Source organism: Haliaeetus albicilla, chromosome 6 (genome assembly GCF_947461875.1).
Source record: "Haliaeetus albicilla chromosome 6, bHalAlb1.1, whole genome shotgun sequence".
Lineage (NCBI taxonomy): Eukaryota > Metazoa > Chordata > Aves > Accipitriformes > Accipitridae > Haliaeetus > Haliaeetus albicilla.
Genome location: NC_091488.1, coordinates 9,791,336 through 9,811,205, shown reverse-complemented (window position 1 = coordinate 9,811,205; position 19,870 = coordinate 9,791,336). Strand labels below are relative to the sequence as shown.

The window sequence follows — 19,870 nt, the reverse complement described above, 5'->3', positions numbered from 1 at the left end:
TGAATTAGGTGACAAACCCGCTGCAGGGGGAAGGAGTGGAAAGATCAAGGTATACCCACACTGCCGGCTGTGATAGAGCTGCAACTGCTACTGTAAGCGCAGCAGTGCAGATCTGGCTTTGTGCTAACTGCTTCTCGGGTGGGTTTGGCAGCCTGAGCCGTACTCGGAGCTGCTACCACCGAGCTGCAGGCAGCAGCTGTGAGAGTTAATTTAAGACTGGCTTGAGCATCCTTCCAGTATAGTGCTGCAACAGCACTGACTTCAGGGTACTGTTTAGGCAGTACTACAAAAGTATAGAAGTATTATGTATAAAATAATGATTAATGTACAGTAGATAGATGGGTTTTCCTTATTTACTCTTTTGCATAAAACAGCGCTAGGACAGTATCAGTAAAATAGAAAACAAACACATCCAGGACAGACTTTTGCACGTGAGGCACAATTAGCTGATGGGGTTCCGCTCTAGCACACATTACTACACCCAACAAATCAGAAGAATTCCAAGAAAGGGTAGAGATTTGTATAAACTGTGAGATGAGAGTAGAAGGGACAAATCACACATGAATATTGAAAAACACTAATGCTAAAGCAAACAGCAAAAACTCTCTTTTAACTGTTAGGATTTAGGAAGACTACAGACAATATATTTCATAGTTGCTTCTCATACCATTTTCTAAATTGCTTGGCATGGACCGGTCTCAGAAACTGCCAGCATACTGGAATAGAGGAGTTCCCAGTATGAGATTTGATACGGGAGGTGCTAATGATGCTGGGAATGATCACCACCATTGCTCAGCAAGCATTCCCCAGACACAAAGCAAGTCTACAGAGGCTGCTTGTGAACACAGCTCTCCTTTTGTCCTGAGATGTTGAGCAGTGATACACTCCACAGCTCACTCTTTTACTGTATTGGTTTTATAGTCTTTAAAGGTCTGAATATGACTTTCCATCTTTCCGGCAGTGCTTTTTCTTTATTGCTTGCATGAGTTGTTCCATTTCATTATCCACCGGCATATTATATCTTCCTTGTTTTGACAGGGACTGTTCTGTTACAATTACCTGCTGTCGTTGCGGTTCAAGTGAAGGTGCTGCCAGCTGGACAGGGCTGTAAAGCAACACGAGTGAATTCCCCAATGCTAGAGTTTTTTTGAAAATACAGGAAGCAATTAGCTATCTCTATATTTAGAAGAGTGCTTGTATTGCAATGAGGCACTGCAGCCGGAGACTGGGGGCAGCCGGAGCCTTGATGCTTCCCAAACTTGGGAGATGTTTGACTCTTTCATCGCATTTAAAAACTCTTCATCTCATCTGGAAAATTTGTAACATATAGGAACATGTGATACTTAGCCACAAAATAACATGGGGATGAATTGTACCAAACCTTTCAAGAACAGCATTCCACATCATTCTTACAAGGGGAAACAAAAAGTTATGATGGGCGGCAGAACTGACAGAAAGCGCACGTTCTTCTGATGGGCTGAGCACCTCTTGTCTCAGCTAACCTGAACAGGAATCAGTAGGGAACAGAAACCTGGGCTTACCAGCATTACAGGTCTGCATCCAAAAACATGGGAAGGAAAGGGGGAGGATGCAGGAGATGGCAGCACGGGCTCCTACAGGTGACCTGCTCCACGACCAGAGGATGGACGAGGAACTCCCTCATGCCCCTGTACCCTCTGTGCTGGAGGGACGGTCGGTGACCAGTGGTGACCACCGGACCTGGACTGCTGGAAGAAAGGCTTAGGACATACTTAGGGACACCTATCATCTCCTGAAAGATTTCTTCACGCACTGTAATTATGAAAAAAATTAATACAGCCTCGTTTTAAGAAACGAACAAACACAGCACAATATTTCAAAGTTACTTTTCAAAAAGATGACTAGAACACATTTGGAGGTCATGATAACCCCAGAGCATACCACCATTAAACCAGACTTTGCTACCAAACGTGCAGCTTCAGCAATAGATGAGTACAGACCACAAAGCTGAGGCCATACACAAGGGGCCATGCTCCTAAATGGGAGACAGAAAACTTGAAGGGAAAGAGGAATTTCAGCTATAACATGATAACTGAAGCTAATCAAAATTTAGAACATTTAGCACAGGTAGTACTTCTTGGCAAATTAATCTTAGTTATATAAAATATCATTATTTGCCATAACAAGTCATAGGAATGTTTTTTTGACATTTTTTACAACTAGTTTCTACTGAGCTAGTAAGTCTAGAAATTATTGTTACCATCTGAAAAATGAAAATTAACATCTTACTGGCTTGTTTGCTCTAAAAGTTTACCATTTAATCTGAATTGCAATATCCTTTTCTTTTCGGAGCATATACAGTACAAACGGAAATATTTTCCTTCTCCAAAGCAGCTTCGGTTTCATGGAAGCCTAGAGAGATTCCTGTAATTTTCCAACTATTACAGTCCCCAAACATTTTACTCTTGAAGGTGATTATTAGGTCCACCAGTTTTGTCTTTCATCTATGGGTTCCTAACAGATGAGCTGGTTTTGTGCCCCTTCATAAACTTACAAATTAAACTCCTACATGCCCTCCTGCTTCTTAGTTTGGTGTTTGGGGACAGCACTGCCGTTAGTTCACTTCAGAACAAAACCATTATTGAGAAGAGCTACAACAACCTCATCTTTAAACAGTAAACTGCAACTTACAAAAAAAATTTGCATTACACTCAATATTTAGCTTAAACATTCAGCACCACACAATACAAGCTCAAGATCATTCAATTTAATGACACATGGAAGAAATTCTTTCCAGAAAAGTGAAACTTCCATCAGAAGTCTGGGGTAATCTTGTGTTAATGAAAATGTTTTTGATGGGTCTTCTATAGTCCAGTTCATCACTGACTGCCCCTTGCAGCACTGACAAGTGAATACCAGTAATTATTCTCAGGAGCAGCATAAAATTGCCACTTTATACAGTATAAATATTTGCTTAGGCAGCAAAAAAATAGTGAACTGTTTGTTCCCTAGACTTAAACTGGGCTATTACTTTTTTCAATGTAGAGAGACATACTGTAGCCTCTCACTGGAGTGCGTGATCCAATAATGAGGCATAAGAATAAGGAGCCAAGTTAATCCATAATTCCTAAAGGCAATTAGGGTACCTAAAAGTACTAACCGCCAGGAAGCTTCTAGTGACGCTCTAGTGACGCTCCGTAGGTAGCAAATTCAGGAATAGCAAGGGACATGTCTTTGAAAGGTACAGTGTATGGTCCAGGCCCAAAGCTACCAGCCAATTTAGGGTAAAATATGGTGGTATTGGTGTTCTTGCTTACATGGCAATGAGAGTGTGCAGAGATCAGGCTTAATCTTGCTCTTTCCCTAACCCTGCACACTTGTTAAGTGCGGTCAATAATTGGTCTAAAATATTTAGCTCCATTTTCTAACACTTGCATGACAATAGCAATCGTTGTAGAGCAGGCTGCAATTTCCAAATGTACACAAGCAATAACTATCAACGCTGCAGCAGCTGCTGCCCTTCCAGAGGGACTGATGTGCCATGGGGAGGGAAGCAGGGCTGGAAAAGAAGGTTTCGTCCTTCAGTTTCTTCCCAGAGATAAGAGACACTCATGGAACATGCCAGTGTGGGTCTACTAATTCAGAGACAGGAGTAAACTTGATCTCCTGGTGGTAAGGATGAGATATTAAGCTAGGGAGCCATATAGCCAGGGCAGTCACAATGTGAATCAGATGTTACCTGAATAAAGCCTTCATTTCTTTAAACAAAAATCCTTACAGAGACAAAGGTTTTAGGGTCTCCTTTGTTAGAAATTTTTCTGTTCAGGAGAAACTGGGGATCCACAAACCTGAGTCCCCAAGCTCAGGTCCTGCCTGAGACTCTGCAGAGAAGAAATTTCCCCTTTCTGACAGAGCGATGAACATCTCCTGCGTCCTACCAAGGACGACATCTGGACAACCCTGAGTGCACAAAGGTCAGAGCAACACCAGGCTGCTGAAAGAAGTACAGTAATGAAAGCAAAAAAACCCCACCCAACCTGGCATTTTTTATAGACTCCAGAGGTAAAAAGTGGAACTTCAATTACAGTAGAAGTGCTCTCATTAAAATCTTCCTCTTTCTGTTTCAAATGTTTATTAGTTAGCATACAGGGAACTACACGCAGGTTTTTATAAATCAAACAGCACGGCATTTATGAGGGCTTACGATGCAGTGATGCCATTTTAATAATAATAATTATGATTATTGTTTTACTTTTGAAAAAATTTATATCTGAATATGACTTGCAACTCAGTAAATGTCTCTTGTCTAGATTGCAATTTAATTTTTCAAAAGAAATTACCAACTCTCTTAGAATTTGAATCAGTTGCTGTTGAAATATTCACAGTGCTTTAGGTATATCATTTTACACAGGATTTAATTTCATATGCGTATATATCCTGGGGAAGCAATGCCTGTTTTGTCTCTTTGGACTGCACTGGTAGGTGATGAGTATGGCTCCCTGCATCCCCACCCAGATGATACCAGGTAATCAAATCACTGTTCTAGAAGGGGTCGAGGTACCCAACCAAGTTAACAATGTCATCCCAGACTGATGCCATGAAACACAGCACTGCTAATTCATTTCCCTGAAAGGTACAAAATATTTGGGAAAGTGCACTCACACAGTCACTGATGTCCATACAAGAACACCTCCTTGCCCTGGCTTAATCTCTACCACCCTTAGTTCCAGGAGACCCACTTCTACCCACCTCTGAATTAACAAACTGTTATACTTGCTGTGTCTGTCTCCCTCCCCACCTCTCTCTCTGTGTGGCTATCAGCTTCTATTTGCTGACAACCCGCTTTTTATTCCTGGGATGAGAATTCATGAGGTTTAAGCATTCTCTTTTGTTTCAAGCCTTGGGAACAGTAAACACTCCTAGACTGGACAAAGTCAAGCAGATGGGCTTTTTTTTTTCCTCACTCTGCTATTTTTCCTTAGGGAATTATATTTTTCCCATTGTTTTGTCTCCTGTGTAATTTTCCTTTACTGCCCTCTTCTGATTTAACTCTTGGATAGTATGTAGGTTAATAGTGAATAGATAACCTGCAAGTCATCCAATACGGTAAAGATGCTGGCACTTCCCTCACTCTGCCCATTAGAGATATTCATCATTATATCTTCAGTGATAGCATACACATAAACCATCACCAAGGATGCTAGACAAAAGAATCCCAAAATTTAGTGGATAAATCAGAAAAATTTAAACAACATCATAAACATAAACTTCCATACTTTCTACAAACTTCCATTACTACCAGCAATACATTTTGAGATGATGTCATAATGCATACATCACAAATATCCAGATAAGCAAGGCTTGTAGCAATCTTCCTACCAAACAGCCAGAGAGCATACATATGTGAATATCTTTTTGACCGTATTTGGGCTAGAGGAAAAAACAACATTTTTCTCAGGCTCATCAAAAAGCAATTGGCTTTTTAAGCACAGAGTTTTTCATCCGTGGGGGTTTATTTAGGGGACTTTATTGGTTTCAGTATTTTGCAATTGCACATTGATACAAACAACTTATTCTATGTATATTTCAAATTTTGTCTTTGCTCATTGTGAAATTAAATAGCCTGATATGAAATTTGAAATTACATGCTTTTATTTCTGTGTAAACAGCATCTCCCAGTAAAGTAACCTGTAACACAGTTAGGGAAGGAAATTATTTTAGAAATGGCAATTCTCAGTTGAATTTGTCTGCTCCCTTTATAGATTGAGTCACCAAATCTTTATAGACAAATGTTAGTCTTTACTGCTTTTTGCTTTTGCAAAAGTGTACACCTCTGGGAGCCTGAACTGGGGTGTCTTATGAATCATTAGACTTCAAGGATTGCAAAGAAACCCATTAACTGCATCCCAAATTCAGAAATCCTGCCGCTGGTCATTCACAAGCTATAGAGAAACACAATCTTAATTTGCAGGGCACATTTGCTAAGCTGGTATCTGACAAAGCAATACATCTGACAGGAATGACAGAGGCAGTTTGTCTGGAGCCCTCCAGTCACCAATTTTACAGTCTCGTTTCAGTCCAGAGCTGCAGCGTCCTAACAGCACCTTTGGCCAGGGGCTTCTGGAATCTACAGCAAGTTGGTAGCGTCCATCCGTTCGGATCACAAGAACCGGGCTAACCGACCGCTAACCCCCCCAGAAACAGTGGACTTGGGACCTGAATCTCCCGAATCCTTATCAAATCAGCTGGATTTCTGGGAGGGGAATATCTGAAGTCCGCCCACCCAGACAAATGGGAGATCCTCCCCAGTCTGCCAGACAGGTAAAGAGAGAAGTAAGGGGGCACAGAACAGCACAAGCACCGTGGCCCCAAAGAGGCTGGAAGGTCCTTACTATATCCTTACGTCAGGTAACCGCCTAGTCATCGTGGCCTGTGACCCGTTGCTCGTGGCATTAGTCTCTGGCAGTGCTAGCTAGCTGAACTGAACCACAACAATCATCTAAGCTGAACCGTAGGTAGAGACGTAATTGCACACAACCTGCTGCCACCCTCACAAAAACTCATACGCTGTAGGTTGGAGTGTTTCCAGGGCCCCAGGCAGTGTCTCACTGACAATACTTCTCGTGTTTAGAAACCACTCTCCTTTAATAGCCAAGTTAAGATTCCGTATATTACTCTTACAGCTTTCACTCTGTGACTTTTTAACGACTCGACTATTAAAATCTATAGACTTTAAATGCAACAAAGGTATAGCTTAAAAAAAAAAAAGAATCCCCAAGTCCTACTGTTGGTAGGTGGCAATGGCTGAGTTAAAAGGCGTGATATTTCTCAGCAAGGATCGCTGAAAGGGAAATTAGGAAACTCTGGAAACTTGAACTGTCCATTAAAGAGAAGGTCCCTGCAGTGGGAGTCAAGTGTGACAAGACAGACCCTCAGAGTGAGGTTCATGCAGACTGCAAGGTAAGCTGAACAGAGAGAGAAGGGATCAGAAGTAGGTATGAGAAAAATGTAAGAAATGAGTTAAAGATCAGAATGAGGCACACGGAATAATATGGGAATACTCTATAGAAAAGATTTTAAAGTTCAAAGATGTACCTTTGATCAGGACTGATATGGACAGACAGCCGTAGACTCTGAGATTAAGAGAAAAGCATTTTTATTTATAGGTCCAAGTAAAGAATAAAGCTATACATTTTTGGACCAAAGAGAGGACAAAGAAGGCTTAGGAGTACTAAAACCTGAAATTAAACTCTGAAAGGCTGTAAGTATTGGTTTTAAAATACAGAACTAAGAAAAGGCTTGGTATAAATATAAATCTTGTTTTCATAATGGAAGTCCAAGCTCTCAGATTAGAATCCCTTCATATTTAAGGAGCTAGGCTGTCAACACCCTATAATAAGGGCTCTCACCAACTTATGTCCAACCAACTTCAGGTCTCTAGAGCAAGAGCTATAACATGTGATAGAGGATGAAGATGTTTCTAAATAAGCTTTAAGGCCTGAGTCGGTTTGGAATGACACTTTTATGCTTCTAGGGATGCTGTGGAAACAGCTGACTGGGCTTTTGGCAGAGGTAGAGCCCACTCACCCAGCGCAGCTTCATACTATAGAGCAGAAAATGGCTGAGCAGAAACATGCCCAAGTCTTCTCCTCTGCCTAACATGTCTTACTTTCTTCACCCTGGTGGAGCATGAGCAAACTCCGCTGTCTTTGGAGCACAGCGGCAGAGCATGATCAGCTCTGGCAGGAGAGCAAAGGGGTCCCAGTTCAGCTGTTAGCTACACCTGAGCGCTCCGGTCTGGGAAGCTGTAACGCTGGTACATCCTCAGCAAAACTCCCTACCTACTGGATAATATAGCAGAAGATAGGAACCAGTAGTTGTTTTTCACGGGGGGGGGGGGGGGGGGAGGATATAAATGTGGACAGAAGAGCTACAGCAAGCTACTTAAATGCAGCTCTTTAAATGCTAGTCTATCCATGTTTTAAACACAAAACTCAATTCTATTCCCCATTGTGAGAAACACATAAACTCTTCAGTGCACAGCAAGGTCTCTAAAAACTTTACTCTCCCTGGGTCCATGTGTGACTCCATTCTGCCAAAACTAACCCTTTCACAGGGGCAAGGGGACTACTTTTAATAAGGTGTTTAAATAATATGGTGGGGGGTGGGGGGAAGGTTTCTATAATACCCAGATGAGGAAACTCATGGTTATTTATACCCAGTTACACTCAGCTAGGGGCAGCCCCAGGTGAATGGGGGTTCACAGCTTGCAGCCAGGGCAGCCACTTCTGCGGGATGGAGTAACCCGAGGTATTGCTGCCACCCGAGGTACTGCTGCATCATACGTGACCAAGAGGACTCAGGTCACCACACAGGTCCCTCTCACAGTCTGTACTGCTTAATTTTTGTCGCCACTCCATTTGCATCCAAAGATGAAACCTGTCTTCCAGGAGATTTATGGCCTTTATATCACCTTGCATCGAGCCCATCAAAATTTAAGATCAACTGACAAAAAACAGCGCATGAGACTTCTTAGTTTGTGGATATCTACACTGTTAGGGAAATGGAAAAGACATAAACTCAGCAGTACAAAAGGACAAGACTATGAGCTTGGACATATCTTAGGCACTTTCTGTTTGTTTTCTTTTTTCTCCAGGATGGAAAACCCAGCCATTAAAACGGACGTGAACAAAACAAAGATGGAGACAGGAGTCTCCGTGGTTCTGTGGGATAACCTGTAATTTTACAAATGATTGTTTATTTTAAATAGAAATATCTCTGACCTCTGGTTTGTTCAGATAGCTACAGCCGTGGTTGTGATGCAACAGCAGAACCACTTTGTTCTGATCCTTGTTCTGATGCTTATATGACAGTTGAGGATTTCTGATTGTTAATAAGTTGGCCACAGCTGTATTTCCTCTACTTTACTGAGGCAGATTTACCTTGGGGTACAAGATGGGCAGATGGCAGGGATATATATGTCATGTGCTCTTCAACACTGATAAAGGAACTCCTCCATGCCTATAAATTGTCTGTCTCCTGCTGACTAAGTCTGAGAATAACTATAAAAGCACTCATTATAAACTGAAATATCTGAATTTAAGGATAAGCATACTGCCTAAACTAATTATTATGTTCAATTTTATATACCCACTGTGAATATAAATTTCCTGATTAAACAAAACGAAGCATCTGATCATCCAAAATATGAAAGTGCTGGTTTTTAATATTGTTCATATTGATTCCTCTAATTAGTACCTTTGACTTCCAAATGGGTAGACTAGATGATACTATCTAATCTAGGATCCTGTCAGCAACTGTTGACGGTCCCAGATGCTTCAGATGAGGAAGACAAAATCCTCTTCTTGGTGCAAAGATGAAATAGCCAGTCCATTTCCTTATTTTAATGTTTGTTTTTAAGTCCCTGAATTGTGATAATTTTTACTATCCTTCCTCTTCAGTCCTATGCATACTGTAGTATGTTCTAATTGAGGACATAAACATCTTTTAACTTCCTCCATCTGGTTCTACTCCTGGCCTCAGGATTATAGTCTAGTATTGCATCCATTGCTATCCATTATCCATTCTGTCTTTATCTAAATATGGTAAGTTTTATCGTTTTTGTTTGACATTTGGATTGATTGAACATCTCCTTGCTCTTGTATTATAACTAAAAAATACAAGAACATGAAATATCTTCCCTTAACTATTTTTAATGTGCACTTCTATAGTTCCCATTCATTTCTTATCTAGATAAGTTTATATGGGAAGTTTTCCATGTCGTTCTTCCCAGTTGCTTCCAAATTCTTCTTTTCTGCTGCTCATTCTTTTTACATGATAACCAGAATTTAAAAGTTCCAAATAAAAATACCCCAGATTTATTTAGCATATAAATCCATACCTTCTTCCATGCCACTCCTAGACTTGGACTGAAGTTTTCATTCAAGACTTTCTTTTTTACTGGTTGCCTTTAACTTTGAGCTCTGACATCTGTATAAGCAGTTTAGGCAATTCTTCCAAAATGCAATACCCACATTAATTTTCATCTGATGCTCAGTGACCTAGCTTAGCTATCTCAGTAGTGCTCTTCAGTCTTCTCTTGTTTTAATTATCCCAAATAATTTTGTCATATTGCAAATGTTGCCACCTCACTGATCATTCTTTTACAGACTGTGAATTATATTAATCACTGAGTACTGGTACTCAGCCTTAGGCCATTCCACCACTTCTTTTGACATTTCTTTATCTGTCTCACCATGTTTCTATCAGAACTTTCTCTTCCCCCACAACAATTAGCTTTTTTCACAGGTTCCTACAAAGAATTTTTCAGAAATAAATTTTTTTTAAATTCATTTCTGTAGAAAATCTTGCATTTTCTTTGATGGAAAAATGTTTGTTCCTACCACATGACATCCATTTAGGTGTCTTGTACCTATTCATAATTGTTTAATCCAATTTACCCAGCAGTTAAGCAAAGCTCACAAGGGCTGTAATCACAAGATTGTCCAGAGCACTTACAATCTGTTCAGCTGTCTAATGCCTTTGCAGTGTCTCATCTCCCATTTGCGCTGTACCTCCCTGGAATAAAAGCCAGCCCGGTGATGCAGGCAGACGGCTCGGAGTCAACACTGGATTCTTGCTCCGGCTCTGCCAACTACTGGCAGTGTAACCTTAAGTAAGTTTTCTAACCTTTCCAAATCTCCCTCCTTTCTCCAATGCAGATGGTGCTTAACAAGGTCACAGGAATAGATTTGAGAGGTCTCTGTGTTTGTCTTAGTGCCAGTTTCTGGGGGCTTGTTAGGTCTCTCCGCCAGAGCATTAGAGGTCGGAGTACGTGAGCGCCGAGCAAGCAGGGTGCCCTGCTCCTCTGTACGTCTCTGAATACCCCGCCAGCTTTCCGAGGATTTCCTTTCTGGACTGGACAGGGAACATTTTGCAGGCATGGCTCTGCCGGGCCAGAGAGCAGGGCTTCGAACCGCTCGCCTGCAGGAGCAGACACATCTGGAAAAGCTACACATGAATTTTTTATGAAGCTTGATTATTAACATTTTGTAAAATGCTTGGAGATCCTTGGTAGGAAAATTTTACCACCTGCTAAGTATTAGCCTTCTATAAATATTTCCAAGCAGGGCACAGTTGCCAAACATTTCGGTTCAAGTTTAACCATTCTAACGCTGGGCTGGGGGGAATTTACATGACAACCCAAATCTTCCTGTTGAACAAATGTTTTGCACTGCTCATTTTTCTGGTTTCTGCATCAGTAGTCCCCATTGTTTCCTGCCCTAACCTGTCCTTTGAATGGTCATTGTAATCATAGATATAAACATTTTTTTGTCAAATGTGTATCTTCTTTCCAAAGCCAGAACTATACCGTCTTAGTATTAATGCACTGGTATGCTGCAGATATTAGTTTCAAGGTCTCAACATACGTAACGTAATTAGAGAATCTGAATAATTTGTTCCAGTACTGTCATTTTAACACTGTATTGGTTTTCAGCTTCATGAAGTATTGCATAGGACCCTAGCTGCAGAAACTCTGAGATAAATTACACCACTTGAATTTTGAATTTATTTACTCAGTCAGTAGCTTGTAGCAAAGTTCATAGCAGTAATTCTATTGGGTAAATTATGGTTGTAACTTTTTGGCAGCTTCATTTAAAATATTAGTAGCTGACATCAAAATTAGTAAAGCAATTTGCCCCATTCAAAATGATGCAAGACCAATATGCAAACAGGAGAGAGAGAGCTTTAGAAATGTAGAACTATTATTATTTGAATACATATGTATTTGAACTTGTATTTAAACATATACACCACAGAGACACCAGCCAAGGCCAGTTGGTCCTCCTACACTGTAGGCTGGCTTTGATCTCCATGTTCCACATATTTCTTTCCTTATATCAGCAGAACTCTTGACTTCTCTGCCAAAGCACTACCTAAATGGCTGACTTCAGAGCAAAGTTTTTCTCTTCTTTTCCACATGCTAGTACTTGAATCAGAAAATATTATTCTCATTTTGTATTATATTTGTGTACGACACTGGTTTTCCTTATCTTAGTATGCTGTGTTAAAGACAGAAGAGTAAAATTGTTTGATCGTTCATGCTGAATTCCTGGTGACAACCTGTCATACTGTGAAGAAAATCCCACTTGGGTCAATTTTCACTTACCGTCTTTCCTATACGTATACTAAGAAGACGGTGTAAAAAATACACAGAATTATGTTCGGGAGTGATGTTTTCTTCATGTTGTATGTCCAGTCTACATGACTACATGATCTACTCTAAAGGCTTGGTGTTCTGCAGCAAAAAGCAGTCGCAAAGAAATAAGTGTCCAGGGCAGGCTATGTGCTGAATTTGGGGGGGGATCCTCGGTTAGTATTTCTCCTGCATTATGTCCCCCTTGGAGGGAGGTCTTTTTACGGCAGTGGCTGAAAATGAGCCAGGCATGTTTTCAGAGTGTACTTGAGCTTGGTATCACCATACAGAAGGCTGATTCCGTTAAACAGACAAAACAAAGTTTTCAGATACTTAAACGCACATTTAATCTTACATATGAGAGATCCTGAGTTTAAGGAACAGATTATAGATGTGATCTTTCAGTGTGCTGCAGGATTGAATCCCAGGGGTTTAAGGTCGTGTGGGAACCAGGCTTTTTCTATGCTATTTCTCCTTCTCAAAATGTTTTCCAAAACATTTTGCTTACCTGTCGAAGAATGACAAAGGTGCTTAAAATTGACCTTGAGTCAAACGAAGAGAAAAAAAGATTTAATTTTTAGTCAAGAACTAAGTTTAATCAATTCTTTTCATAAGATTAATTTAAGAAAGTCTCATGAGCAATCTTCTGCTATATTTAGGGATACTGTGTCATCTGTGTGACATGAAAAATCAAAGCATAAAGAGGAAAAGGTAAAAAGAAAAATCAGGCAAATGCATAACGTACTATCTAAGAAACAGAGCAAATAATGTTACCAGCCTCCTCTTATTTGAAGTGAGAGGTTAAACCCAAAAGAAAACAAAAAGCAGAAGTTCTTCTGAAAATCTTAACTTTCGATTCATTTTGATCAAATGTAATTCTAGTAAAACAAGGGTATGGTGAGTAACAGCATACAGGTCTGCTGAGGGTAACAGGACTGCTGAGACCTGTGACATTTTCACAGTGAAGGTGGAACCCCTCGAGCGTTGAAATGAAAATTTTTTAATTACAATGAAATTGCCAGCTTTTTTTGCCTATCCACAGCAAATCATTTCTGTAAACATTTTCGGCATTGGGGAGCATGTCTCACAGATGAGTGATAGTTACGAGTGCCATCCGTAGACTTCAAAGTACAAAACCTGAGAACATTTTCTGTGCCGCAGCTGCTGTCAGCTGACAGTATCAGCTGTAAGGCTGCCCGGTGAGGGGAACCACAGCTTTCCAGAGCTCTGGAAAAAGCCAGGAGCTGGTGCAGAGAGCCAGGTTAAGCCACGGTGGTCAGTGAGATATCAGAGAGGGAATGAATCAGATTTCACTCAAACGCCTTGGCTCTGTATGCTTACAAAACAAAACCTGGGACCAAAAATAAAATGAACTAAGAGTATAACTTCACTGAAGACTGCAATGGTCAGCACAGATATCTGAGCCAAATTTAAATCAGTGAGCTTTCAGCAGAGCAAATTAACCAATGCAGAGCTTCGTGCTGTCATACACAACTAGCTTCGCATATGAGCACGCTCTCAGAGATTTAGTCATAGCTGCTTTAGTTTATGATATTTAAACTAAGGCATATAATCTTGCACCTGGGACGTGCTGGATGCTTAGGGACCAATAGACATCCATTCTGGTTGTAGCAGTCGTGGCAGAAGCTCTTGTGTTCAGTCAAAATGAGCGGGGTAGCTTCAGCAATTTAAATAAGTCTTCATTAATCCAGCTCATTTTCTAGAATGGTTCAGGAAATGATCACATGAGGGAGGTTGATGTTATCATTAGTATACCTAGCCTGACAGACAAGAAAGGGTTTAAAGATTCCTTGGAGAGAAGAATGTTGTAGGCAAATTCGTGCCTGAAGGAGCTGCCAGAACCAGCTTTCTAAGCCTGCCGCTCTAGAAAACAGACGACACGGCAAAGTGCTTGAGAAACGAGTGCCACCGCTAGTGACAAAGCTTGTGAGAAACCGAAGGAGTTAGAGAGGCCTGTAAAAGTAATCACAACACCGAGTTTTCTGCCACCCGCTCCGAGAAAGGCAGTGGCACGAGTCCTCTTGGAGCTGCACAGCAGCGGCACGCACGTCACGCGTCTCAACAAAATGCCAGTGCATCTCAAAAGGAGAGGGGAGGCGATGGTCGTCAGCCCCACAGCTAGAAAGGTTCACGCTCTCATTCCCCAGTTTTAGCCGAAAGTGACTGTCGGCCACAGGGACCTGGGAAATAGTACTTTAAAGAGGGATATTCAGCTACAGATATGGGATTTGCAAGTTAAGTGTAAACATAGGAAAGTTTTGGTGGTTGGAGGCACGCTCTCCTATTTAACAGTAGGGCCATGGGTCAAAGTCCAGAGTCAGATTTTATGTGAATCAGGCAGATAAAAAGCAACAGTAAAAACAGAATACAGACTTTTGTCAAAACTGCTCTTACAAACAAGTTTCTTACAAAATGTAAGTAAAAGTATTTACATACTGTGCCCAGCAAATTATACTGTCTTTACTGATAATTTTTATCACACTAGAGTTGGGGGAAGCTCTTAGCGCCAGATGGATGCTTGAAGACACAGGAGCAGTCATTTTTAAGATGTTATTGAAAAATGATAAAATGGACAAAGGAAACTCATATAGGGATTGAAAACTGTAAGAGAAGGACTAGAGATTTGTCCTGATCCTAAACAAACGATGCCATTAAGGAAGTGGTAAGACTTGTCACGTGGCACAGCAAGTACTTGTTCCCAATGCAAAGGAGAAACAAACTTGCATGTCCTGGCTGGAAAAGGAAAATGCACAGTCAGCAGTGCCTTACTCCTAGATATGTATTTAGAGTATTCTCATTTTCCTGAGATAGTGTTGCTAGAAAACATAACAGCTTAGAAATATGACATCCCAAATTTGATTCAATATGCTAGGCCTGGTATACCTGATACAGTAACGTCTGACATTTATCAGGTTCGTGTTTAACCGTTCTGCTCTGAAATACAAGTTCAGTCATATAACCATAACCTCTATTATCTCCAGGCTCTGAAGGCTAGCAGAAAATATATTAAAGGATATACAGGAACAGATGCCAATTCTGATCCATACTTGGTACTGTTAAATAACAGAGTGGTACCAATGTAACATGACTTGTTACTTGCTGACATTTTATTCAACAGAAAACTGAGAACAAGAGTGCCTGCTCCTGAGCACCTGTTAGGAACTCATGTCAAAGTCACAGCAACCAGCAGATATATGGGAAAAAGACGGGGTGGGGGGAAGGTGAAAGGAAAACATAATCTGGGGTACTGGGAGCTGTCACTGTTTTGTAAAAAACAACTGTGAGAATATCTATAATGAAAAGCAATGACTGCAAACAGCAATAATGTCACAAGAAATATCCTGTGGTCGGAGACAAACTTGAGGCACCAGGCGGACATATGCAGAGGAATAAGTGACACTCTCTCTAAAGGAGGAGTACCAACACAGCCATTTTACCTGAGAAATTCTGACAGCCAACAGCCACAGCAGGTTGAGATGAATTAGTTTCAGGACACAGCACAACTGGAACTAACAGACTTGCTGCCATCTGACAGCAAGAGTATTGATACTCTGCGAGAGATTTCCAATACCATGAATCAGTCCAGAGTACCTTAGAGACTAATTGAATGTGTGCTTGTTCATTAAGTTAGATTAAGTTAGTATCTGAACTTCCTTATTATGTTAATGTTTAATTTCAAGATGCAGAGGGAAGTTGCTGAGAACCATGTCTTTAAGAGATTCTGGCTTGAACCAGTTGTTAAATACAAGCTACAAAGTGCAATGCTCTTGTTAAGAGCTCACACTCCGAGTTAAGACAGATCCCTATCAAACTCCATGGTGCCTGCCGGTCGCAGGACAACCCAGACACATGAAGGAGACATCTTTCTTACTTCTGTGAAGGTGAAAGCCAGACCAGGAAAAAATAATACTTTTCTCATTACTTTTTAAAAAGCTAGTAACTTTCTCCGTTTCTTTTAGGGTACCCATTACTATATTAATGGAATAGTTTAAAGCATCCTCTCTGAAAGATCAAAAGCAAAATATCCCTATTTTTTATAAGGGAAATCCAGGAACTTTGCCGGAGCTACTCGCTGCCTCCCCAGCGTATCTAGAGTGATTATGCCCCAGAAATGCCTGTATCTGTGGACTGGCTGTAAAGGAAGCCCAGACAACTAGCTCAGGTGTAGACGTCTATACCACTGCTGTCTAAAGTTACATGAGGTGATTCGTATTAGAAACTCACAAGATGAGAAAACAGAATTAATGATCACTTCCCAAAATCCTGGTTTATCTGATCAGCTGGGCACTGGCTGTAGCTATGCAATAGAGGCAATAATAGTGTGTTTCCTTATACATATTCCATTCCTGGTGTTCATGCCCTTCACATTCTCGAGTTGACATGCTTCTGGACAGGTACAGCTACTGTGGGCCCCATCTTCTCTGTGATTATCTTCATACTTCCAACCAAAGGCACCGAAGGAGGGACAACACAACCACCATCAGGCCTAGTACTATGAGTCACAGCTTTTCCACTGGGTATGAGTTACCCATTGTTCTGACAATTACTGTAAATAAGTACTTAGCAGTTAATTATTAGATATCCATGCTAAGTTAGAAGCTTTTTAGATAGCATCTCCTTTCTTCTGAAACAAGAAAACACTTGATCCTGCCTGTTTTGTTCTTATTTGAAAGAATCAGTGGTTATGGCTAAACTTGAGCCTCCCTCTAAGAGTTGTCCTTTATCCAAAACTGTGATGACTGAGCACAGGCACACCCAAAGCCTGGGGGGGTGGAGCACATAATGGACACTATGATAGTTGTAAATCTTCCTCGAAGAGAACCCAAACTGCAAGGGAGTCTGAGGGATTTGAATGACACAGAGTGACAGCATGGTGAGGACACCAGTGTGTATTCCTGCTCTGGACCAGCCTCAGAGATGCTTCTCTGTTCCTGTGCCTCTTACAGCACAGAGGTTTGGGTGGACAGTCAGCAACAGGGATGGCTTTAATTAGCCTAAAACCACTGCACTGTAAGTGGGTAGTTCAGAGTCTGAGTGACAAGCAACACAGCTATCTGTTCCATAGGCTAGGGGAGACGAGATGTTAAAGTAGATCCCCCCCTTTCTTCATCATCAGAGCCCTAATTTTCTTAAGTTCCTTCTAAAGAAGCCAATACATCCATCCAGAGCCCAGCTCTACAGTGACTAAAGCAGAAATTATTTAGAATTTATCAAAAAGTGTTACTTCTGGCTCTTTTCCTCACAGAAAACATAACTACTCCTAAAGCTTTGTCCTCCTTAATTCACAGTAAAAATATACTCTTCGGAATTTAGTTCTGCTAGGCGCTTTTGTGTTACGTGTGCTAAGGACATCACCAGCATCTGACAGAGCTTCTGATTAGGAGTCATCATCCATAAAATACATACTAAGTTAGAATAGGTATTTGCAGTTCTTTAAAAAGTGTTTATATATTTCCATGACCCTTGGTTTTCCTCTGCTCCTATGATAACATATGGATTTTATATTGGTGAAGGAGCAGAGAGATGTGTTTGATGTTGCTGTATACCTGGAGCTGTGAGAAAACTGAGGGCAAAGTCTTGTCTCCAGATGAGCACTGATGGCCAAAAAACCTTGAAGCTGAGCATATTGGCCTCATGTATAAACAGTGAGCAAAGCATCACCAGGGACCACAGTTTACTACAAGGTAAATAACAATTTGTTCACCTGTGTGTCAATCTCCTGTCCTAACATCAAGATCCTCCTCCCACTTCTTCCCCCCTTCTGTTACATTCTCCATTGACATTCCAATAGTGAGAGCACATAGGGCAGCAGTCCTGAAAACAGTCTCACACATAGCACACAAATACCTTTTCCCAAACAAAAAAAATATTTTGACTTTGTGGAAGTATTTTTTTCCTCCTCAATGAAAAGGCCCCAAGCTACTCATAAAAATTTCCACTGAGATTCAGACCATGTGCAGTGCACAGGTGATCACCAGGGGAGTATGGCTCCAATTTCTTCAAACTAAGGGTGCTCTTGAGCCCACAAAGGAAGAGATCAAAGAAATACTATGTGCTGGGTTTAGAGAGAGATATTACAGAGTGTAGTTTTGTTTTTTCTCTCTCTGCTGTCTCCAAACTTCACTTTCACCACAGCTTTTTAGCTACAGCCAGAGTGTCAGGCTCCCAGCACAACGCTGTGTGCAGCGGACGCTGCCTGGGACAAGAATGCCCAAGGCTGGTCCCCTTGGATGGCTGCCAGAATGCTGCTGCCAACATAAGCCGTAGGAAAAAAGGATATTTTTCTTCCAGTTTCTCCCTCTGTCAGACCTGAACAGAATTTCACAGGACACAGAAAAGCATACCTCTTTACCCTCCAGGACTTTTTCCCTGCTAAATTTCAAAGATCTGTTGCAAACAATCTATGAATTGGATTTCTGCAGGCAAAAGATTTACAAGAAGCTTTCTCAGTGGTAACTTGGTCAGCCCAAATCGGGAAGTTGATACTAACTGCTTCCATTGCAGGTGGGTTTGTTCTCGAAGGATAAAAGAGCCTCGAAGTTTGGGTGTGAATAGTCATGCCCTGTCAGCGTAACACTTCAGAAAGGGAAAGCATAAGGAAGGGACAAGTGGGAGTGGGAAGTACACTAAGTGGCCAGGCAGAGAGGTGTTTGCTCTCCTCTTTGAAGCTATACCCCATCTGAAAAAAACATTGGCTGAAAAAACCAAGAGAAAAAGAAAAAAAGCTGGATGACAAGGAGGAAGATGAAATACTTGGCAAATAATTATTTACAGAATTAGTATTCTCTTCTAAAGTTATAAAATGTGGTAAGCTTGGCTTACCCTGAGGCTATAGGATAAGTGGTAAAGCCATAGCTGTGTCTGAGGAGTCTTCAACTGTAAGCCTTGTCAGCTTTTGGATTGTATTACTGCACATTAATGGAAATAGTGATCTGGGAAATGCAGTAAGAAAAAATAGGTACCTCAAACCTCATAAATAGGGTTTGGAAAATAAACGTGGCAGAATGAGGACAAAATAAAGGACAAAGTCAAGAATGAGAAATGAAACATAGGATGAAACTAAAAGGCTGAGAATATAAGAAATGCCCTAATGGGTCCACCTAGCCCTACTTACCCAACAGGGGATCAACAGACTGAGATCAATAACGTGGCCTTCCTGGGTAAGGATATTCTTTGCATTCCAGGTATGCTGACTCTTGTCATTTCCCCGAATGTAGAGAAGCTGACTGCATAATTTGTAGTGAAAGACTGTATTTACACCTTTAAAAATGAAAATGGAGCAGTGGCAGTAGGAGATAGTTCAGAAAGTGCATGAAAGCCTAGCCACTCTCTGCAGTCAGTTCCCCTTCCACTTTCCCAGCATCTACATTTGTTGTGCTAGGGATGCTCCATGGCACAGCCCTGCCTATTCCTTCCAGTATTTGCTTGTAATGATGTGTCATCCCTGAAACGGTCTAATTTCTTTTTGAACCTGCTGATACTATTGGTGTCTCAAAGCTTGCTATCCAGCGTGCATGTATATTTTTTTTAAAAAGTACTTTCATGTATCTGTCTTAAAACTACCTTCCTACTTGTTTTACCAAGCACACCTTCATTTTAGTATTGCAGGATTTGGTGAACAACAGTTCTGCCTTCACCTTATCTACCACCTTCATGATTTTGTAAACCTCAACC

The 19,870-nt window shown here is 41.0% G+C and overlaps 1 protein-coding gene and 1 long non-coding RNA gene across 14 annotated transcripts in view; one reads left to right on the top strand and one right to left on the bottom strand.

The window, feature by feature from the left end:
* Window positions 1–19,870, bottom strand: part of LOC138685639 (uncharacterized) — a 77,238-nt gene that overhangs the window by 50,471 nt on the left and 6,897 nt on the right. The gene's annotated exons all lie outside the window — the stretch shown is intronic.
* The window catches only part of CASK (calcium/calmodulin dependent serine protein kinase), a 242,662-nt gene continuing 233,357 nt past the window's right edge, over window positions 10,566–19,870 (top strand). For all 13 annotated transcript variants that reach the window (XR_011324962.1, XM_069784985.1, XM_069784982.1 and 10 more), the window contains exon 1: window positions 10,566–10,654. Coding sequence is in view for 12 of the 13 variants with exons in the window: in XM_069784985.1 (XP_069641086.1) it covers window positions 10,581–10,654 (74 nt within the window). In the remaining variant the exon portion in view is untranslated. The remainder of the gene's footprint in view (window positions 10,655–19,870) is intronic.